The sequence below is a fragment of the Ctenopharyngodon idella genome, chromosome 20 (assembly GCF_019924925.1).
Source record: "Ctenopharyngodon idella isolate HZGC_01 chromosome 20, HZGC01, whole genome shotgun sequence".
Lineage (NCBI taxonomy): Eukaryota > Metazoa > Chordata > Actinopteri > Cypriniformes > Xenocyprididae > Ctenopharyngodon > Ctenopharyngodon idella.
The window spans coordinates 5,053,649-5,076,735 of NC_067239.1; the positions used below are offsets into that span (position 1 = coordinate 5,053,649).

At 36.7% G+C, this 23,087-nt stretch overlaps 3 protein-coding genes across 4 annotated transcripts in view; all 3 read right to left on the reverse strand.

The window, feature by feature from the left end:
* The window catches only part of LOC127502684 (secernin-2), a 323,010-nt gene extending 301,734 nt beyond the window's left edge, over positions 1 to 21,276 (reverse strand). The window contains exon 1 of the mRNA XM_051875905.1: positions 21,259 to 21,276. The gene's annotated coding sequence lies outside the window, so the exon portion shown is untranslated. The remainder of the gene's footprint in view (positions 1 to 21,258) is intronic.
* Positions 494 to 13,228, reverse strand: LOC127502669 (histone H2A deubiquitinase MYSM1-like). Its single transcript, XM_051875799.1, has 20 exons — positions 13,112 to 13,228; positions 11,543 to 11,615; positions 10,750 to 10,820; positions 10,568 to 10,633; positions 10,042 to 10,114; positions 9,835 to 9,933; positions 8,358 to 8,808; positions 8,058 to 8,262; positions 6,376 to 6,506; positions 6,186 to 6,289; positions 5,800 to 5,877; positions 5,392 to 5,477; positions 5,178 to 5,232; positions 3,439 to 3,489; positions 3,241 to 3,315; positions 2,862 to 3,050; positions 2,643 to 2,775; positions 2,267 to 2,372; positions 1,529 to 1,586; positions 494 to 1,133 (listed from the first exon to the last, which is right to left on the reverse strand). The coding sequence occupies exons 1-20, from the start codon at positions 13,168 to 13,170 to the stop codon at positions 825 to 827; spliced, it is 2,472 nt and encodes an 823-aa protein (XP_051731759.1). The 5' UTR covers positions 13,171 to 13,228; the 3' UTR covers positions 494 to 824.
* scrn2 (secernin 2) lies at positions 14,463 to 21,390 on the reverse strand. Of its 2 annotated transcripts, none has more exons than XM_051875908.1 (9): positions 21,259 to 21,390; positions 20,101 to 20,263; positions 19,749 to 19,930; positions 19,339 to 19,538; positions 18,251 to 18,466; positions 17,555 to 17,720; positions 16,796 to 16,964; positions 14,944 to 15,106; positions 14,463 to 14,865 (listed from the first exon to the last, which is right to left on the reverse strand). In XM_051875908.1, exons 2-8 carry the CDS (start codon positions 20,260 to 20,262, stop codon positions 14,954 to 14,956), a joined length of 1,248 nt encoding a protein of 415 aa, XP_051731868.1. In that variant the 5' UTR covers position 20,263; positions 21,259 to 21,390; the 3' UTR covers positions 14,463 to 14,865; positions 14,944 to 14,953. The 2 variants fall into 2 exon arrangements, with proteins under 2 accessions (XP_051731868.1, XP_051731867.1); XM_051875907.1 differs by lacking the exon at positions 21,259 to 21,390 and adding an exon at positions 20,843 to 20,998.
* Positions 21,391 to 23,087: the final 1,697 nt, after the last annotated feature.

Below are 23,087 nucleotides of genomic sequence, written 5' to 3' on the forward strand. Positions count from 1 at the left end.
TTCACAGGTCACAGTAATTAATATATTTTAACACTACTCCTGTCATTAATTCTTCGGGGTCATTTTTAACCCGTTTTTAGTAAAGAATACGCAATAACCACCTGTTTCGTTTTAGAATTCTATATTTCAGTAACACTTTTGTGTCTGGTCCAATCACAACGTCTTGTGCGAATAGCAAAAACGGTTTGTGTTCATATGCAATTAATGGTAACACTTCACAATAAGGTTTCATCTGTTAACACTACTTAACTACATTAGTTAACATGAACTAACAATGAAAATTACTTACAGCATTTATTACTTACACATTATTAAAATTAAAAAGTATGTTAATATTATTTAATGGACCTGGCTAACATGAACAATTGTGGTTTTATTAACTAACGTTACCACATAATTATTGTAACAAATGTTAAACTAATGGGACCTTATTGTAAAGTGTTACCCAGTTTATATTATGAAACACTAAAGTAAAATTAACCAGAAAAAGTGACACCTTTTGCCAGTCTTTATAATTGTTACTCCATAAATATCCAATTAATCTCTTTTCCATAATACAATTTTATTTAAGTGCAGCAAACACTTTCTTGCACAAAGTTCTTGTGATCAAAGTGAATTACAAAATGTCATCATACTTTAATTAAAATTTTTAAACACAGCAATGTGATTAAACTCAACTATTATGAAAACTAGTTAATACTTTGTAGTACAAAAATCTACAAGAATACAATGTAACATACAATGTAAATGAATGACACATTTGTCCTCTGGAGTAGCAGGTTTCTTTATGACAAGTTCTTCCATTCATACTGTTAGGTTTATTATTATTTACACAGTTTCTGCACTTCTTCATTACAGCTTGTAACATGGTTGACAGGTCCTGTAGTGTACAATTCATCTTGGCTGTCAGACTCAGTAACACACATCTCATCTGTAGCACGGCTGCTGTTGACTGGCTCAGAGGAGATGAATGACAGTAACTGAGGCTGTGTTACTGATTCATGAAGATGAGAGGAGGAAGAGCCAGTCTCAGGGAGAAAATGTGTACGAAACAAGGTTTCTATCTCTACCAGGAAAGTCTCTGTGTCAACCTCTGAGACCTGCTCCAAAATCTTCTGGATTGATGTGAGCATCTGTGGACGGACAGGCAGGCAAAACAAAAACATTTTTAATTATAATTTAATTTTTTTTTTTAATTATTCATTAAACTCATTAAACTAACATGTCAAATAAATTTATTTAAATACTCACTGTGAACCAATAATATCAATATTCAATTTGTGCAGAAATCTTGTTTGCTTGCTACCAAGTACCTCAAACAAAACTCTGAATTTCTTTGAAAGATTTGCATGTAGTTCATGCCTTCATCTAAGTGCTTCTGACAGCAGCGTGGGAACTTGTAAATATGAGCTTGTTGCCAGTAGTCAAGAAATCAGACTAGCCAGTTTGTCCAAAAATCTCTTGCAATTTTCATGCGCAATATGCACTGTGAGGTGTGTGGGAGCGAGTCCTAGATATGAGACTTTACCTTTTCCAGGCAAGTTAGAGAAGAATCTCTGCGGAAAAGCCTGTCCATTGGTACACTCCTGAAAGAAGAATGAAATATGTAAGAATATATACAGTACCTGTCAAAAGTTTGAATTACTATAAAATTTCTATTTTTTATGTTTTTGAAAGAAGTCTCTTATGCTTATCAACCCTTAAAGTTAAAAATGTAAAATGTTTTCTATTTTATTATATTTTAAATTTATTCCTGTAATGCAAAGCTGAATTTTCAGCATCATTATTCCAGTCTTCAGTGTCACATGATCCTTCAGAAATCATTCTAATATGCTGATTTGCTGCTCAAGAAACATTTCTAATTATTACCAATGTTGACAATAGCTGTGCTGCTTAATGTTTTTCTGGAAAAAAAAAACTATAGTAACATTATAAATGAATTTATTTTTGATCAATATAATGCATCCTTGCTGAATTAAAGCATTCATTTCTTTAAAAAAAATCTTACAGACCCCAAACTTTTATATATATTATAATTTACTAATGCTGGAAATAATATGTCAAACACTAATAATACTAATATACAATGTTAGAAACACACTACATTTAAATAATCTGAATATTAAACCTTTCTGAGGCCAGTTTATGAAATGTGAATAATGTGCAGCATTTTATTTTAGCTTTATAACTTCATATTTTCATGTATTCTTGCTTCCTTCTTCCAGCCAAAGACAGGGTTTCCCACATAAAACACACAGCAGCTCACCCATGACACAGTCTGTACTTGAACACAACCCATTCTGCTCTTCTCATCACTTCTGACCAATCAGGAAGCTCAGATGAGTACTGGATGTTAAACTGGTATGGAAACCCTAAAATACAAACAACACAATTATCCACACATGAAATGCTGACTCACATACCACAGACTGATTCAAATTCAGCTGGAGCTGTTGCTGGGCTTATTTTATTATTTACACCATGGTTCATTTATTCTTTAACAGCCATGACTCTAGTGCTTACCACAAAGACCATGAAACATTAACAGAACACAGATAATAACCTACAGTAGTGTAATAAATGTTAAAGCTGCTGTAAATGATTTGTAAGTCAAAGCGCTGATAGTCTCATGAAAGACATACTCTGAGATCCAGAGGGTCCGGTCTCCTCCTCTACCAGCAGACAGGTGGTCTGAGACAGGGGCGAGGGGTTACTGGGGTTATACGGGCTGACAATCATCCCGATAAATGGAGCACCTCCTCGAGAGAAATAACTCTGAAATAAAAACAGACAGAGAGAATGTGACATGTAAACAAAGACACCACCTAGTCAAACTACAATGCAATACAAAGATCTGTTACCTGATATTTGGCCTGAGTGTCAATGTCTCTGAGAGATGGATTGGGGTCGAAGGCTGGATGAGAGTGGTACCAACCCACCACACTGTGACCTTTGACCCCGAGCAGCTCAGATGCTTGAGTCTGAGAGACGGGGTCCATCTCACACTGCAGACCTGTGCTCAGGCTGTTACATGGTTCTGCTGCACAGATCTACACAAACATCACCACATTACACACCAAATCACAAACAAATCATCATGCATTTACTGCAGCGTACTTAATCTTAAGATGAATCACTTGTTGTAAGTCGCTCTGGATAAAAGCATCTACTAAATGAATAAATGTAAATATAACATATAGAGCTGATTCAGTTTAATGAGTTTTCCATGAATTCACTGACCTTTAACACCTTCTCTTCCACTTCATATGTTCCTCCTAAAAGGCCAATCACCTCTCCCATAGACACATGAGCATGCTGGGAAAGAATCAGATTATTAGTACAACATAATAAAACACTGAGGAATGAATGAGAGAGCAAAAAAAAAAAAGAAAGGCTGAGGTTTATTAAATCTGGAAATCAACACCACGTCATACTTACTATGTCCATGACAACAAGAGCCTCGGCACAAACTATCACTCTGTATGGTTCCTGAGTCAGCAAGACACAGACAAAATAAGTGTGACGGAATTCAAGTTCCTTCATTTCTATGCAACAAAATGCAGTGTAATTTTAGTATCACTGAGATCTTATCATAGTTTTTATTAATCTTTTGAATTAGTTTTTATATTTTATTTTTCGATTTCAAAATTAATTCAAGATTTAGACTATTTATTTTTTATTTGTTTGTTTTTTAAAATGTCTATACAGTTTTCAATTTAATTCAACTTTTTGTTTTAGTTTTTTAGTATATCAAGTTAAACTCATTTTTAATTTTATTTAATTTAGTTATTTTTATGATTTTAGTTTTAGTTAACTATAATAACCCTGATGAACACAGAAATTTAAAAAAAAAATAGAATTGAATTGAATTAGAACTGGCAAACACAGGCATTTAGGTGGTACTTCAAGTGTGAATTGCTTCAATGAAACTTCCTAATTATGGAATTTACTTAAAGACTGGAATAAACTAGTACACCACCAGATTTTTACCCCAATTTTCAGTCTGGAGGAGTCGATGCTGGCTGCCGAAAGCCTGCGTCAGTCTACAAATTTTGGGCAGTTGGAGGTGACAGATTTGGCAGAAAATCACATACCCCGGTTTCACAGACAAGGCTTAAGCTTGTCCAAGACTAAAATGCATGTTTGAGCTGTTTTTTTTACTAAAAGTAACTTGCACTGACATATCTTAAAAAATGTCAAAGCCATTGTTTTGTCTCAAGATGCACACCAGTTTTTTCTAAGGCATGTTTATAAAGCTACTTAAATATCCTAATTAAACTAATCCTGGCTTAATCTAAGCCCTGTCTGTGAAACCGGGCCATAGTGTAGGACAGGCACAGACTCCAATTTTTTAGCTTCAGACTAATATTCCATCCAGTCGGAGGATATCAAATATATATTTTTTGAGCCAATTGTAAAACACATTTTCATTTGTCATGTGTTTCCTCGCAATAAAGCACGTTTCTGCATGAGTTTGTTCTGTTCATAATGACTTGAAAGATGATCAGCAGTTGTTTAGTGTATGATCCCGTTTTTCCATTTACAAAGTCAGTGTATGATGAAATCTGTTTAGATTTGAAAAGTCGTGTAGTGTATTCCAGACTTCAGGATAGGCATGATTATTTGTGTTATTTTTTTTTTATCAATTTTTTTTATATATATAATTTATTGTACTGAGTTAAAAAGGTAAATTGATACCTCTAGTTTTTATCAGTGTTATTTTGGTATCATTAAGTGTGTTTACAGTCTTGTAAACTCGGTTTACTTGCATTGCCAGGTTATTGATTTGCATGTAAACAGGTACCTCTGGTTATTTCAATAAACTGATTTTTGTTAGTTATCAGCATATTTTGTGCATGTAAACATGCTCATTGAGATCATATTATTTTTATTGATAGTTTAAATTGTTTCTTTTTAAATTTTCTGTTATTTCTGTTTTATTTAATTTTAGTTTATGTTTTAGTAATGTTGTTTTTGTCATTTTTTTTAGATGTCTATACAGTTTTTCTTCATTTTAAGTTAATTTTTTAATGTTGTATTTTATTTCAGTTAACATTTACTTTATTTCGAGTAACAATTTTTTTTTAATGGTTTCAGTTTTACAGTAGTTGACTATAATAACCCTGGTTTTTATGCATTAAAAGACGGAACAGAGACATGTAATCAAATGTAATTACCTGTTTTTCCTCTCCAAAAGCTTTGCATGGAATGAGCTGGAATGGATCAAAAGAGCTGCAGAGGACAAAGACAAGGAATTAATCCAGATTTAATTTTTACTCTTTATCTGATTATTCATGGAGTTGATAACAAAAGCCCATAAACAAGATCATTAAACAATCTATTAGCTATTAATGACATTCGGTTCAGTTTTGTAAGGGAGCGAGTGTTTACCCTCTCTGTTTGGGTAGTTTAGATGGTTTTGGTCCTTTCTTTTTCATCTCCTCTCTTCTGATGGCCAGTTCCTCTGCACTCAGATGCTGGATGACAAAAAAAACCCCCAACAAAATCAGGGCTCAATAATGAGGATGGACAAACAAAAATAATTTTCTTTCCAAAAATCACCATGACAAAATATAACATCAAAAAGTTGCTAAAGTGTATTAAATGTATTAAATCTAATTGTATTTTAAAAATAAATACACAATGATGTTTTATAAGCCATGTTAAACAAGAATCATTTCACAACATCATTTTTATCTCAATCTTAAAAATAGATCCTGATCATTTCAGGCCATAAACAGAATCTCTATAGAGTACATTTAAATTCTAAGAAGAACTGCAGATTTTGATTTCCTTTACCTCATACGTCTGACCTTCCAGATCTTTAGGATCACACCATTTCCCCCACATGTCCCGAATGCGACGCTTCCTCGTGCGCTGGAGGAAAAAAAACAAAAAACAAAACAAATTACATTAGAGCAGGGGTTCTCAACTCTGGTCCTCGAGTGCCACTTTCCTGCAGATTTTAGCTCCAACCCTAATCAAACACATCTGAACAAGCTAATCAAGGTCTTCAGGAGCTAAACTCTGCAGGAAAGTGGATCTCAAAGGCCAGAGATGAGAATCCCTGCATTAGAACAATCATTAAATAAGAAAGATGAAGGAAAACAGTTCTGCTAATGGATAATCATCCACAGATAATGATGATGAGAACAGTAACATTGAGCTGTAACTCTCTCTCTCACCATAGACTGCAGTCTCTGGGCAAGATGATACGCCTCCATGCTGTCTTTGCTTTCCTTTAGCCGAGAGCGATCAACCAGCCGCGGGCGGTTATAGATCGCCTGATCTACAAAGGAATGGAGAAAGAAAGAGTTTAGGGAGGGAAAATGTACACAGGAAAACAGGAAATAGAAACTGAGCAATGAGCATTACCGCAGTTGAAGTTAATAGCTCCAATGAGCTCCAGATAGGTGTGTATTCGACCGATGCAGTTGACATCTCCACAATTCTTCAAGCCTGGACGGACTGATGTCTTGTTCAGGTACTTGGGTTTACTCCTCTCCCTGAACAGACATCAGAGAAGTTCATTTTCAAGAAAAGATCAAGTTTTTAAAAAAAAAAAACGGTAGTGTAGACGTATTTTTTTTTTTTTTTTTAAATACTGCAATAATACATTAAATTGCTTAAAAGTGACAGTAAATACTATAAATTGTTGCCAAAAAAAAAAAAATCTTTTGAATCCTGAAAAAATGATAAGGGTTTCCTTTGATAATAATCAGAAATGTTTCTTGAGCAGCAAATCATATTAGAATGATTTCTGAAGGATCATGTGACACTGAAGACTGGAGCAATGATGCTGAAAATTCAGCTTTGATCACAAGAAGCATTAAATTTTATAAATAAATTACAAAAATATACTACAGAGGACCTCTTATGCCCTATTTCAAAGTCTTGATTTTGTTTTTGAGGTCTACTAGAGTAGGTTTTCATGCTTGAATGTTCAAAAATCACATTATTTTTCACTTATTTGATATTTTTTTACAGCACCTCTCTTCCTACTCTTAGTTCCTGTCTCTATGAAGCCTCTCTTCCCGAAAAGCACAATGTGCTCTGATTGGCTGGCTGGACCAGTGTGTTGAGATTGGTCAACCGCTTTGAGCATGTTCTGGAAATGTCACGCCGCTTACCATAATTGCGAGTTGCTGGGGTGGTTCAAGGCCGTCTCAGCCCCCCTAAAGCTGCCAGAGGTCCTTCCTTAATGTGATAGTTCACCCAAAAATGAAAATTCTGTCATCATTTACTTAAGACGCTGCAAAAGAGAACTCAGTGCGGTACTGGCCTGCTGTGACACTACGTAAATGATTTGCAAAAAGGGGGTCACACACTACACAAGCTGACAACACCTGTCACCCAATGACTTTATTTGAAAATGGACGTTGGGAAGAAATAAGATGACTTTTTTAATTTAATTAAAATTAAATCAACCCTTTTACACATAAGTTTAAAATATTCTGGCGGACCTCTCAGAGTTAATGCTTGTCACATGACACACCGCAGCCACACTGTATGACAGATGTATCGCTTTGCTCACCATGTCATCAACTAACTGATATTTTGATTCTCAAATATGTACAAGTGAGTGTTTTGTCATTTAAAAACCTATATAATGATCTTGATCTTAATCTATATAATGAGATGGGCGCCGCCATGTTTGTTTGCACCTCAGTTCAGAGACTCCTGTCAGTCGGACAGTTCATCCATTTGTCCCAAAATACATGTGGGCGGTGAACTGGGAGAAGAATGGAGTGAGGTTTATAGTTACTTACACAATGTCTATCTGATATGAATAAACTTTGGCAAATTATATTTTAATGGATTGTTATTGCTGCAAAGAGGCAACGCAACAGGTAGTTCACACATAAACATTGCCGAGCGCTGATTTGCCCCCGATCACAGCCCGACCTGTCGGCGAGCTCATTAACTTGCAAACTGGGCTTAAATCGGCTTAAAATCCTGTAGTGTGAACTTGGCATAAGCTTGGCTGAACAGTAGATGTACACAAGAACTTGTACACAAGAAAATGTTCCTCAGAAGCATAAAGAACAAAGTCTCACCACTGGTCCAGGATGTAATTCCGGATTTTTAGATATCTCTCTGGGGTTTTTGATGGACGCCCCTCAAAGAATTCTGGGATGGCTTGCTTCTCCTCTTCTGTGATTGTGTTTAAGTCCAATATGACCTCCTGTTCAGGAGCTCTGAGCTCCTCCTCCTCTTCCTGGTCTTCCTCCACGTCCTCCTCAGGTCCTGATTCAGTCTTATCTGGAGTAAAAGGATACATTACCCATAATTCGGCTAAATGCTAATGGATTGCTATGGTCACAGAAATTAATTGAAAGCTAGTGATGCCAAGGTACCTGCTCTTTCAGTGCTTTCCTCCCCAGACAGGCTGTGTTTGCCTGGGCTGCCTGATTTAGAGATGAGGGTCCCACTTTCCTCCTCCGGATCTGGATCAATCGCATTATGAGGAATGCCAGCGTTTCCATTTGTATCTGGATCAATGGGTCCATCTGCAGCGTTTGTTCCCGATTCAGACAGAGGGTTTAAAAGTACATCTGACGGGGGTGTCATTGGACTGAGTTCTCCTTGGTGGGTGCAATCTGGGGAGCCTGAGAGCTCTGGCTGCTTTTCAGACTGAAACCCATCATCACTGAAGTCATCTGTGATGTCAACATCCTCATCATCAGAAAGTCGCTCGATGCGTACAGCATTGGTCAGGGCTGAGACATGAGGCTGGACCGAGGGGACCAACGTGGTGTCTGAAGTCACATTAGAAGAGGGCACTTCGGCAGGTGTGTCTGTTTTAGGCTAAAGGTGAAACACAAAGAATAAAATTACTACTAATAACACTGATAAAAGAAAATCTTTAGGCTAATTTAATTTAATTAAATTGTTCAAAGAAATATAAAGAATACCTTTGAAGTATGAACATGTTTTATATTTTTGAATTAATATTTAGATTGATATTTTTGATCTGGCTTGTTGAACAGGAAATGGTCTGCTATAACACCCTTCAAAGGTTTGGGGTCAGTAAGATTGGAAACACTTTATAATAAGTATACAGTAATAAAGCACTACAAATAGTGAGTTCTTCATTAATTGTCACTGTAATTAACACAATTATTATTGTTTAATTAGCTCGTACTAAAGGAATTGTTAATTGGTTATTAGGAGTAAATAGTTCTCACTTTTTAGATTAGGTCAGAAAATGGAAAAATATCATTAATTAAGTGCTTTAACCAAGCATGTGTCTAATAACCGAGCATATTAGACACTAATTGCATTCATATTCAGTGTTAAATAAATACATACATATATATATATATATATATATATATTTACACACACACACACAGTTACAGTTGCAGGTACAGATAATAAGTTGTTAAAGCATAAAAAAATATATATCTCTTTACATATGAGATGATTAAACAATAATAATTTTACAGTGACAATGAATGAAGAACTCACTATTTCAATAGCATATTACTACATTAACAATGTAGAGACTACAATATATTAATTATGAATTAACTAAAGTTTGTAAATTATTTGCAAGTACTCTGTATACTTATTATAAAGTGTTTCCGTAAGGTTTTTTTGGAAGAAATAAATGGTTTTTTCAGCAATAAAATTAATGATTTATTCAGCAAGGATGCATTCATTTTAGCAAAACAGACAGTAAAGACATTTATATTAATTTTACAAAAATAATAATTTATAAATATAACTAATCCTATATATATTTATGAATTAAATTAAAGACCTAAACACATCTGAACCAAAGACATACGGCTTTTCATATGGTAATGTGGAATTAGGCTAAAGTCATACCTTATTTTTGAAGTACTGCCTAGCATAGCTCTTCACCTGTAGAACCGTTCTAGTGCCAATTAGTTTGGCGATCTTGGTCCATCTCTGGCCAAACTGAGCCTAGAAACCATAAAAAAAACAAGATACAATTTATTCCTTTTATGGGAGAGCATTGTTTCCTCTGTGTCTTCTGTATATTATTACAGCATATATGTTCAGAAAACATACCAGTCCTTTCTCAAAGAGATCTTTCTCCTCTTCAGCCCAACGAGTTTGTGCTCCAGAACTTTTCACCAATGACCTACAAAGACATTTTGAATGAATACATATTGATATAGAAACATTTAAATGAATAAAACATTTTTTTAAATATATTTTTTAATGTTTTTGAAAGAAGACACTTCCAGTAAAACACTAATTTTCAGTAAAATATTATTATAATTTAAAATATCAGTTTTCTATTATAAAATATAAAAAATGTAATTGATTTATTCCTGTGATGTCAAAGCTGAATTTTCAGCATCATTACTCCAGTCTTCAGTGTCACATGATCCTTCAGAAATCATTCTAATATGTTGATTTGATATTTATTTGAAATAGAAATATTTGTAACAATTTAAAAGTCTTAACTGTCACTTTTGATTAATTTAATGGATCCTTGATGCATAAAAGTCTTACTGACCACAAACTTTTGAATGGTAGTGTAGGTGTTTACATATTCATAAACATAAACAGATGAAAAAGGGTAGCTCACTTTTTGACTTTAGTCTTCTCATTGGTCCATGCTACCCTTGGTGCTTTCTTACTGGCAAAATAATACCTTTCTTTATTAAGAAAACAACTACATGCTTTTAAAGAATGATTATGACCATTATGAAATATGACAAGAACAACATTAGAATGAATCAGTGTGATGTTGAGAAGAGTGAAGGATACTGTTCCTCCAGCAGCATGCTCTCGATGGCCTGTCTGTTCTCATCGCTGATGGAGCTGTCCAGCGTCCACGGCTGAACACACACAAAAACAACAACACATCATATCCATTTTCAGACTCTCTTCCTGTTTACACCTTAAGATGCGTTTTGGTCAATCAGATCAGAAGTAGATAAGGGAGACACATTACCTTATACATCTGGCGTTTTAATTGTCTCTTTTGTCACCTTTATGGGCGAGTAAATATATGGGCTTTTTCAGTTCTTTCGATCTAATGGATGAAATAAGCTTGTGCAATTTACACGTGAACACGAAAGAAGACAACGGAAGAACATACAGAGAGCAGCAGCTTTCATTTCTGCTCTGATAGCCACAAGACCACAGTTAACGCTGTGAATGTGTGTTAGAAATCAGGAATGGTGAGAGAACATTGTGCTTGGTACGTTTTCATCTTCAAACCAAACTTGAGTCTTCAGCCGTCAAAGTTTAAATCCCGTCTGGCTAGCGCGCTTTCCATAATGGTTACGCATTAGATCAGTAGGCGTCTTTAGTGGCTGTTTGAACACATTCGACCACATGAGCATCTACACTACGAAAGCAATCTGGTCAAATGCGTTTTCGACTACCTCTGGAAGTGTTCGAAAGTGGACAAGCTTCCACAAGATTTTTACACCTGTTTTTAGAATCATCCACTTGTGATCGGATTGACGAAAACGCTTCTCAACACCAGGTGTAAACATGTCCATAAAAAGTGATAAAATATGATGAGAGTTTTCATTTTGGGGTGTTATTTTACCAGTATACTGCTGTTTGTCTTCCATGCAGACTGCAAGTACTGATCCTGGAGAATCTCAGCACTGCTCAGGTCACTGTAAAGAGAGCATACAAATAATAAAGATGCAGTTTACAGTAATTTTATTTATTTATTTATTTTTTACAATAGACGTCTATGGAGTACGACATTACAGAGGGTTTAAAAGTTTGTATTTTATTTATTCTTCTATAGATCAATTTACGTCACAGTTACGTCACTTGCAGCTGCGTGTGCATAAGGGTGGCAGAAAAATAGCGGTAAAAAGTGGAGGAAAATGAGCAAAATCCACAGAATAAGAGAAAAATGTTTTGTTGTGCCTTTGGATGTGAGAATCAGAATGCAAAAAATATAGTCTTCATTTTTATAGAAGACGCCCTTTGTAGCTAAACGCAGACGTTCATGTTGCAAGTCACAGACTAGACTCATGAAACCTGCAATAATTAGTCTATATTAAAGCATGAATTTGATGTAAACAGTAAGTCTACATAATATTCACATATTCAGCTCATAGGGGACATACATACATAGCAGTTAAAGCATGAACAACATTTTAGATAGATAACTTTTAAACAGCCTATAACATTTTTATTTCACAATTGTGACTTTTTCCTCTTGCTTTTATCTCTCAGTTCGGACTTTATAAATCGCAATTGTGAGTTTATATCACAATTCTGAGGGGAAAAAATTCAGAATTGCGGGATATAATGAGTGTATCTCACAATTACAGTTTTTTCCTTCTAAGAATTGTGATTTATAAATTAGGACTTGCGAGAAGAAAAAAAAAAAATCTGAATTGTGAGACATAAACTCAAAATTAACTTTTTTTTAATTCTTTTATTCCGTGGCTTCTACTGCAGAACTGTCATTTTCAAGTAGGCTCCGCCCACAAAAATGTCATCACTGTTTGCAAACACAAAATATGTCTATACAAAAATATGTTATATTTGAGGTTAAGCTAGGATGAACTTGGTATTCTTGCGCGTCATACGAAAATTACCGGATTTGCATCGTCATGACAGAAGTTAAAAATGATAACTTTTCTCAGAGATAATTTTATCACACTAGTTTTATGTTAACATGTATAACGTATACGTGTTGTGGTGATATTTTTAAAACTGTGAAGTTTAACGTTTATTCAAATGCAAAGACTCCCTATATAAGTGTATGACTGTAATGTTACACGCGATATGTGTTTTTTTTTTACAAGTATTGAAACCTGTAAAACAGTGTACTGATTCCTGTAAGAGGTGTAAAATACACTGATGTGCCATTCCAGTTACCGCTGAATAGATCATGCTAGTACATACTGAGCCAGCAGTATGTGCTCTCTTGCTAGCAGGCAACTGAAGCTCCACAGTTAAATTAAACTCGTTTCCTTGCTCATGTTAAAATAGAGTAACTGTTCACATAACTAGAGCAGCTCATATTCATCATGTCTATCGCTTTTCAATCGTCAGTCTCACTTCTGCTCATCCATAAACTCAAATATGTCAAAGCACGACTCCATAATATTGCCCGGACAGTGGAATATGAGTGAATAAAAACTCCTACCCGACACTTTCATCACATTCATCTCCCTCGATGTCAACAACATCCAACTCGTCTGCCATATTTGTGGCGGATGTGAGAGAGGAAAGCGAGAGGAGAATGTTTGTCACAGCGCCACTCGCTGGCATTATGAAGTTACTGCTGCGTGTTTTACTGAATTCTAAGCTGTGTTCGAAACCGAAATCGCCCCCTATACCCTCATTCACTACACATTACTCCACTTGAAGGAGTGAGTGAAAACGAGTGGTAAATTTGTGGTTGCTGTTTGAAACTTAGCAAACTAGCAGCTCCAGTAGTAATGAAAAGATTTATCTTGAACTCTATCATGGAAACTAACATGTATAAACCTTAATTAAACAATTTAACAATCAATTAAAAAAGTACCAACATTGGACCAGCGGTTTGGAAAATAGATGGATGATTCAGCTGCGGGCGCCATCTTCTGGCGAGACGCGGGAATTTATTCTGCACGACCCTTACAGTACAATATGGGTATTCTCAAAAAAAAAAAAAAAAAAAATTCTGCCTTTTTTTTGCCAAATGAATGCCATTTCACACCAAAAGTGAAATAAATAAGCCTCAGACTGAAGGAAATGCAGATTCACAACTGTACAGTAGAGGGCGCAGCTCAAACAGACCTTTCAGCTGTGCTGGACTGCACATCACCAAAACAAACAACAAAAAAAACAAAACAAAAAAACAATGTGATGTTCATGTAAAGTAATTTTGCTAATTAGTATGGTTGAATTGGATAATCGAAGGTCAGCAGCAAATACACTGGTAAATAAATACATGTAGGCCTATATTTGCATTAACATAGCTACTTAATTATTGCAGGTTTGCGTCATATTTTGAGTCTGCATTTCATTGTTTTTATTGCCAAGTTAAATTTGCAAATGTAATGTGCTTAGACAAATAATGCAGATTTATGTTTATGTTTCAGGTCATGGAGTAAGACGAAGTCGACAAACAGCTCCTGTCACGGTTGTTTTCCGTCTTCAGTTGGTGCTCGGACCCCTAAAAATAGCCAATAATAATACCTGAAAATAACAATGTAATGTGCCATACATTAATGATCACTGCAAATTTGTTCTTTTTGCCAGCATAGTCTTAGGCAGTATGCCTAATTTGGTGAATTTTGGGCCAACGTCCTAGAAGGTGTTCGAAAAAGTATTTTTGTTTTTCTCCAGAAAATTCAAAATAGCAGAGATTTTTTATAGACGGAAATGAAATCAGAGGGCTTCACCCAAAAAAAAAAAATTGTTTCTAGCCCTTTATATGATTCAAAAGACCCAAAACAAAAATCACTTTATTATAGCGCCACCTAAAATAAAGTAAAAATAAAGATGCTAGACATTTTGAATCATGGATATTTTATTGTGTTTCTCCTCAGAGGGTCAGTCTGGTAGCTGAGCCCATCTCTTACAGAAATGAGAAGTGTTTCACTAACATCTCTTCTCTCACACATCTACCCACAGCACATACACACCTTAGTAATCTATCACAAACCGGTTAATGTGATGCATATATGACCGCCCTGTGCGACAATTACACATGATTATGGTGATCCACTCACATGAACATCTAGTGTGTTTATTTTAAGTTACAGTTAGTGTGGCATGGACGTCACGATTAGTTTGGCATGGCATCAGGGGAACTAGGAGAGCAGGATTTGAGCAGGCAGGAACCTGTGCGCTCTGGACTGTCTCTCTCTCTCCAGGCAGATCAGCAAGCACTAGTGACATTCACAACGACAACTGCAAAACAGCCACAGGTTACAGGCAACACCAGACAGAGCAAGACTCTGGTCAGATGCGTGACAATTGTCCGTTTACCTGCTCTGTCTCACTGGTAGAATTTGATCTCCGCGTCCACGCAGTCGAAGAACAGATCCCCGAGCTCCTGGCCCTGTATCTCACCCCTAAGCATGGCCTCGATTTCCTCAAGACACTGAGACTCCAGGTATCTCATAGTCTCCTGTAGAGAGACTCCAGCATCCTGACACACACACACACACACACACACACACACACACACACACACACATTGGGTTTTATGGTTACATTCCATAGACATAATGATTTTTATACTGTACAAACTGTACACCCTAAACCTACACATCACAGTAAACTTTCTACATTTTTACATTTTCAAAATTATAAAAGAAGACCTATTATGCCCCTTTTTACAAGATGTAATATAAGTCTCTGGTGTCTCCAGATTGTGTCTGTGAAGTTTCAGCTCAAAATACCCCACAAATCATTTATTATAGCTTGTCAAATTTGCCCCTATTTGAGTGTGAGCAAAAACACGCCGTTTTTGTGTGTGTCCCTTTAAATGCAAATGAGCCGCTGCTCCCGGACCACTTTCCAGAAGAGGGCGGAGCTTTAACAGCTCACACTTCGGTTGCTCAACAACAACAAAGCTGGAGGATCTCACGCAGCCAAAATGAGGATCGTCAGTAACGGTGTTCAGCCTTACATTGTTCAAACCGGAGTCGGACACTGATGGAGAGACTCAGGAAGAAATTACAACTTTTAGAATTTCTGAATGGTTAGTGGATAAATTTATGTAGTTGCTGTGGAGTTGATTCAACTCCTCGACTAGCATGTGCCGTCATGTTAATCTTTTGCGCAAAACCCGTATGGACGCCCACTATACATAGTGTACCTGTTTGCCAAACAGAGCCATACACGCCAGGCTAACGTTTATGATTGCTATCAAAAGATGTGAATGGTCTAATATTCTTTCCAAAATATTGCTCGGACAGCTCCTTTTTTAGCAATCAAGCTTGCCAGGGTCAACTTGCAGGCCAAGCTAACGAGACTCTAAATAGTGTTCTGTGCTCGTCTGTGCAGCCAACGACAGAATAGTTAGCATGCTTTGCTCAAACGTTTGGCATGGTGTTAGAACTGGTACACCGCTGTCACTTGTGAAAACAAAATGGAGGTGCCATGGGTGGAAACGTGCAGATTAAGGGGTGGTAATATTTTAAGACAAGATCCCTTTCCTACATCACAAGGGGAGTGAAATCTGAGCGGCTCATTTTTTTCACATGCTTGCAGAGAAAGGATTGCCAAAACAAAGATATTGGGTTGTCCTTTTTCACGTTTTCTGGATTGGTAGATGCACCGGCGACCCGATTATAGCATATTATAGTCTGATTTTCATGATATGTCCCCTTTAAATGTCTTCCTCATGGGACCCAACCAAATGTCCCCACAATGTCAAAAATGTCAACATTTGATCCTCACAATTTAGGTTAAACAGGAACACACACACACGGCTTTCAAAGGAATATTGTGGGCTCAGTACAAGTTAAGCTTAATCGAGAACACTTGTGGCATAATGTTTGATGGCCACAAAAATAATTTCAATGTTGTTCCTCATTTTCTTTATAAAAAAAAAAATAAAATCTAAATTAAAAGCAAAAATCTCTTACAGTTTCCATCCAAAGTTGCAAGTTCAACTTGCACAAAATTGTAATAGCACCGTTTTCATTTCATGTGTTCAAGAGAACAAAATTATCTGAAGATGAATGAAGGTCTTTCGGGTGTGGAACAACATGAGGGTGAGTAATTAATGACAGAAATTTCATTTTTGGGTGATTATCCCTTTAATGTTCAAAAGTGCAAAAAACAAACCAAAAAGCATTTTAGCAAGAAAAAGCCTTTTTCTCAGACTTACAGGACTGGTCAGTGCCGTCTGGTGGGCTTTGTACAGCTCGTGTTTCCGGTCCACCTGGTGCTGGAATCGAGGCTGTGTCCTAACAGGATCGTCTGGGCCGTACTGCGGAGACATCACCATGCTGACAGGCCTCATGCTCTCCGAGAAGATAAAAGGCTTGAATACAGACCTGCAAGAGAAGGATCAAAGTGTGATGTGTCCACTAGAGGTCTTCACAGGTCCACTTGGATCTGAAAACCTGAGGTCCGAATGGTTCGGGTCCAAAACTTTCTCGGACACGGGTTGGGTCTGATATTAGTAGCCTCGAGTCTCAGGTAATTTAAAATAAAGGCAGCGGCTATTTGCACTAAACGAAAATAGCATATTTTCTTAGCGATAGATGCTATTTACACTAAGTGAAAATAGCAGGATTTTCTTTGCAATAAGTGTAAATAGTAGTTAGATGCCATTTATACTTATAAATAGTGGCAGATACTATTTACACCTCAGTGTTGATGTACATATTAAATGGTATGCAATATTAAAAGAGTGTAAATGATTATATTTATTAAAATTATTAAATGGATGCCGCCTCATTGGGATGATAAAGCCCTCCCTACACCTAACCCTAACTGATAAACACTTTATTATTAAACACATGTTAGACACTTTATTTCCACTTTTTTGAATATTTTCTTCATTTATTGTTGAAAATAAATGTCTTTCCGATCTGATATGTGACGGGAAAAGGGAGAAGAGCGAGTTCGGCAAAAAGCACACCTGGAGGGGTCGGGTGTGGCAGTGAGGAAGTGAACGCAGGGCACTTCTGGGTTGCGCGGGAGGATGGACACCATGCTGCCTGTGGTACGGAAGCCCTCAGAGTCCATACAGATCCCGCTGGCCTTGTCTCTCAGGATGCTCATCATCACCTCTGCCGTCACCGAGCCTGTGTAGAGTGGCAGGGGTCAGGACAGGAGGAAAGCGTGTGACTAGTGTTGTCAAAAGTACTGACTTCAGTACCAAGTCAGTACTGAAATTTTAAAAATGTGATGATTCTAGCATTTCCCTCTAGTATTTTGAGTTCTGTTGAGCGGATTCTTAAACACCTCTGATTGGCCATTGTGTTCACACACTCAACAGATATGAATAGTCATATATGATTGGCTATATAATTCATACATCCACCACATTCAAAATACACTATAATAAAAAATATAAATTCATAGAAATTGAAAAGTCATCAAAATGTTATAATTAAATCAGGCATAATACAAATTTAGATGTCCATGCTTTAACAAATAATTGCTAAAAAAGAAATGCAACGACTGTAAGTGCAGTGTACAGACAGCAGATGGCAGTATTTAACACATGCAAACTCTTCAAAATAACAAAACAACACTTGGACAACATTCAGATTTCCTGTTGTAAACACATCCCCACTCCTCAGTCATGATGGCAGAGGAAAAGCAAACCTACCGTTGTGCTGCTGGAGCAGGGCTGTGCCACCCATGTACCGCTGCTTGGCCATTTCCATCCTGGCGGGGGGGTTGTCAGGGCTGAAGACAGCAGTGAAGCTGAACTCCCCCTCACCGCTCCACCAGCCCTGAGCCTGGGCCACACCGCGCAGCTCCGGATGCTCCGCTGAGATCTCTGTGCCTATCGTCAGCTGGTTGGAGATGTTCTTGACTCCCTCTGACAAAATAAATAACCTCGGGTTTATTTTTAGAGATGGATTATTATGTCAATACTTGCAAAAGTCTAAGGCCAGATTGGAAATGTTTTACAGATTGGACTGTAATTAAACAGTGATTAAAACAACAGAACGTTACTAATCAAATATATTAGTAAATTCAATTAATTATTTTTTATTTATATTAATATTTAACATTTTTTATATCAACTTTTCATCACATTAATCTTGTCACATGTTATTCTGATATTTAACAATAATTAATGTCATTTAACACAATAATGACTTTAAATTATCTAATGGGGGTAATTTCTCAGCCAAAATTGATTTAATTACAATTAATTTGGCACAAAATGCAATTAATTGAATTAAACATTTTAATTGCTTAACAGCCCTATCCATCTATCTATCTATTTATTTATTTTACATAATATCATTATGTAAATGAATCTGATCCACTGCATTGATCCTTTTTATTGATTTAATATGGGATGGCTAAACCGCCTCGGTCATGTGACTGTTTTGTATCTCTGCCACTGGGTTCAAAATTGTTATTCTGATATATACACACATAGATACATACATAAAGTATATACATATATAAATATAACAGTTATACTTTTTTTTTAAGAAGTATATATTAACATTTATTAACTTTTTATTTAACCTTTTATTATAATATTAACTTTAATAAATGTAATATTAAATTTAATATAATTACTTATAATCAGTCTTGACTTTTTACCAAAATAAAACAAATGTTCTTCATTTTGGATCTTTTCAAACAGAACCAGAGAGAAAAACACATTGTAAAAAAAAATCCAACCTGTGAAAACACACTCAGCACTGACCATTAATCATCTCTCTCCCTCACCTGTGACTTTCTGTGCAGCCCACAGTTTCCCAGCAGTCTCTAGGACCCAGGCTTCCTGTCGGTCCACTAGTAAGAAGGTGTTGTGGTAACTAAAAGGTTCGGCAGTTTCCCTGCAGGCTCCGCCCTGACCGTGCTGCTCTAGCAGACCTGTGATCACATTCAGAGCGGCCCATGCACTGTCCCCACGCTCCAGACCCAGCCTGAACACAAAACATATTTATATATATTTTTTATGATCCATGAAGTCTAAGAATATATCTATTAAATCCTTTTTTAATAATAATATTATTATTATTATACTAATTAAAAAAAACAAAACAATGACTAGTAAAACAGACGGTAAGAATAATCTGGTCAATTTTAAGGCTAGAAAACTGCAAGATAAAGATGTTTGGTTGTTTTGGCCTCACCGAACCAGGTCCATTCCCAGCAGAGCTTCTTCTGAATTCACAGGCTCCTTGGTCCAGACTGCCTCGTTCCCAATACACACCCCGTGTTCATTCGCCCCCATCTCAGCCCCCCAGAGCCAGGCCGGTCTGCTCAGCACAACTGCATGAGTGTGCTCTACTTGAGGGATAGAAATGTATGTGCACTATATGGAAAAGAGAATCACTTGTAAATCATTTATTGTTTGGCCATTTTTATTCAATAATTCACATATTTGTGGAAAAATGTCAGCAAATATGAAACTGCAAATAGTGAAATATTTAACCAAATATTAGACATTTGATGAAATGTAATTAGCTTGAAAAATCAATTCACCTCCACTGTAGAGCCAGCAGCGTGTGATGACGCAGGGTAATACACCACTTCCTGCACCTCATCTCTCGGCCGGTCAGAGTTCTTACCAAAGATCACATAATCTTCTTTTGAACCCGGAGGCAGAGATACAAAACAGTCACATGACCGAGGCGGTTCAGCCATCCTATATCAAATCAATACATGAGGATCAATGCAGTGGATCAGATTCAAATGACAACAACATACCCATTTGAAAAAGGACAGATAAATTATGACATACACAGGCTTATGCTTAGATCCCTAATCAAAAAAGCTAAAAAGAAAATTTGTACAAGAACTCCTATTCTAATTTGGAACTGATTATTTAAATAATAATACAATTTGAATGTACTATAAAATATTTTCATTATTCATTTTAATATATTCCATTTAAATATTCCAACACAAGCATAAACCATTTCACTAACAGAAACGGAATTTCTTTCAAACATTTAATTTTGAATTATTTTGGTAAAAATCCATGCTGAGTTTGATTACGCAGGCTTGTGGTCAAAGGTCATTGGTTTCTTCTAGGGGCCATTGCGCATAAACAAACTCCGAGAATTTGTGGTTCGTTGCTGGCTTGATAATACTAATACTACCAAGGCGATAATAATACACATTTATGCAATACATGAAACCAAATATTAAATGAACTAAAAATACTACTGGACAAACTGACATTTCTACATGAGAAAGCGCGGATGAGCAATCATTTGTTTACATGTATAAAGCTGTGATATCGTGCGGCTTCTGCAGCAGTAGGTAAATGTGCTGCACTGACAGGAGTGCTGAGGATTACTGTAGTGATGTTAAGTCTCAGTGCTGGACAGTATATAAGGCTTATCGCCTGACCTCCATTTCACAGATTCTTCAGTTCCGATCTACAACTGCACAAAAGAGTCAAAGCTGCTTTTAAACAATCATAAGAGCTAAATTCAGTGCTTTATATGAGATGATTTTAATATCTGATAGACTATTGATGGCCTGTGTGTCTGATAATGAATCATCTATATGAATATCTAAGTCATGCATCAAAATTAGCGCGTGACATTCACGTGCATGCTTAAATTGGGTTTTATTAGCGCTACTCTAATTGTCTAGCACGCGTTCGAGAGTATTTGATGAAGTTATTATTACCTTAATAAGCTCCAGATCGGTCAGAGAGCCTGTGAGAGGCAGGGCTGAGGCGGATCAACCTGCTGCGGCACACGCTTCAAAATAAAAGTCCCTTCCAACGCATCGACGCGTACATAAATAAGCTTGATCTGTGAGAGGCAGGGCAGAGAACAAGGCTGAGAATGATCAACCTACTACTGTAGACACTTCAAAATAAAAGTCATCTGAAGCCACCGACCCGAAACAAATTTACATATTAACCAGAAATATTGCAACAGAGAAGTGTTTTGACGCAGTATTTTGAAGAAAACACTATAAGGACAAATAATCCATATAATAAATAACAAAAAATACAGATGAACAGAACTATTTTGTATGGTCATAGCTTATACATACAAACCCGATTCCAAAAAAGTTGGGACACTGTACAAATTGTGAATAAAAAAGGAATGCAATTATTTACAAATCTCATAAACTTATATTTTTTATTCACAATAGAATATAGATAACATATTAAATGTTGAAAGTGAGACGTTTTGAAACGTCATGCCAAATATTGGCTCATTTTTGATTTCATGAGAGCTACACATTCCAAAAAAGTTGGGACAGGTAGCAATAAGAGGCTGGAAAAGTTAAATGTACATATAAGGAACAGCTGGAGGACCAATTTGCAACTTATTAGGTCAATTGGCAACATGATTGGGTATAAAAAGAGCCTCTCAGAGTGGCAGTGTCTCTCAGAAGTCTAGATGGGCAGAGGATCACCAATTCCCCCAATGTTGCAGCGAAAAATAGTGGAGCAATATCAGAAAGGAGTTTCTCAGAGAAAAATTGCAAAGAGTTTGAAGTTATCATCATCTACAGTGCATAATATCATCCAAAGATTCAGAGAATCTGGAACAATCTCTGTGCGTAAGGGTCAAGGCCAGAAAACCATACTGGATGCCCGTGATCTTCGGGCCCTTAGACGGCACTGCATCACATACAGGAATGCTACTGTAATGGAAATCACAACATGGGCTCAGGAATACTTCCAGAAAACATTGTCGGTGAACACAATCCATCGTGCCATTCGCCGTTGCCGGCTAAAACTCTATAGGTCAAAAAATAAGCCATATCTAAACATGATCCAGAAGCGCAGGTGTTTTTCTCTGGGCCAAGGCTCATTTAAAATGGACTATGGCAAAGTGGAAAACTGTTCTTTGGTCAGACGAATCAAAATTTGAAGTTGTTTTTGGAAAACTGGGACGCCATGTCATCCGGACTAAAGAGGACAAGGACAAACCAAGTTGTTATCAGCGCTCAGTTCAGAAGCCTGCATCTCTGATGGTATGGGGTTGCATGAGTGTGTGTGGCATGGGCAGCTTACACATCTGGAAAGGCACCATCAATGCTGAAAGGTATATCCAAGTTCTAGAACAACATATGCTCCCACCCAGACGTTGTCTCTTTCAGGGAAGACCTTGCATTTTCCAACATGACAATGCCAGACCACATACTGCATCAATTACAAGATCATGGCTGCGTAGAACAAGGATCCGGGTACTGAAATGGCCAGCCTGCAGTCCAGATCTTTCACCCATAGAAAACATTTGGCGCATCATAAAGAGGAAGATGCGACAAAGAAGACCTAAGACAGTTGAGCAACTAGAAGCCTGTATTAGACAAGAATGGGACAACATTCCTATTCCTAAACTTGAGCAACTTGTCTCCTCAGTCCCCAGACGTTTGCAGACTGTTATAAAAAGAAGAGGGGATGCCACACAGTGGTAAACATGGCCTTGTCCCAACTTTTTTGAGATGTGTTGATGCCATGAAATTTAAAATCAACTTATTTTTCCCTTAAAATG

What these genes read in the sequence shown, in the direction of transcription:
- LOC127502669 (XM_051875799.1), bottom strand. Translation starts at nt 13,170, where the DNA reads ATGGCAGACGAGTTGGATGTTGTTGACATCGAGGGAGATGAATGTGAT. An exon ending in AGCTATTAACTTCAACTGCG is followed by an intron (nt 6,290 to 6,375) that starts GTAATGCTCATT and finishes ATTCCTTTGTAG; the next exon opens with ATCAGGCGATCTATAACCGC. An exon ending in CGGACCCTCTGGATCTCAGA is followed by an intron (nt 2,373 to 2,642) that starts GTATGTCTTTCA and finishes TTTGTATTTTAG; the next exon opens with GGTTTCCATACCAGTTTAAC.
- scrn2 (XM_051875907.1), bottom strand. An exon ending in CCTGCTCCAGCAGCACAACG is followed by an intron (nt 17,721 to 18,250) that starts GTAGGTTTGCTT and finishes CACTCTACACAG; the next exon opens with GCTCGGTGACGGCAGAGGTG. An exon ending in AGACGGCACTGACCAGTCCT is followed by an intron (nt 15,107 to 16,795) that starts GTAAGTCTGAGA and finishes TGTGTGTGTCAG; the next exon opens with GATGCTGGAGTCTCTCTACA.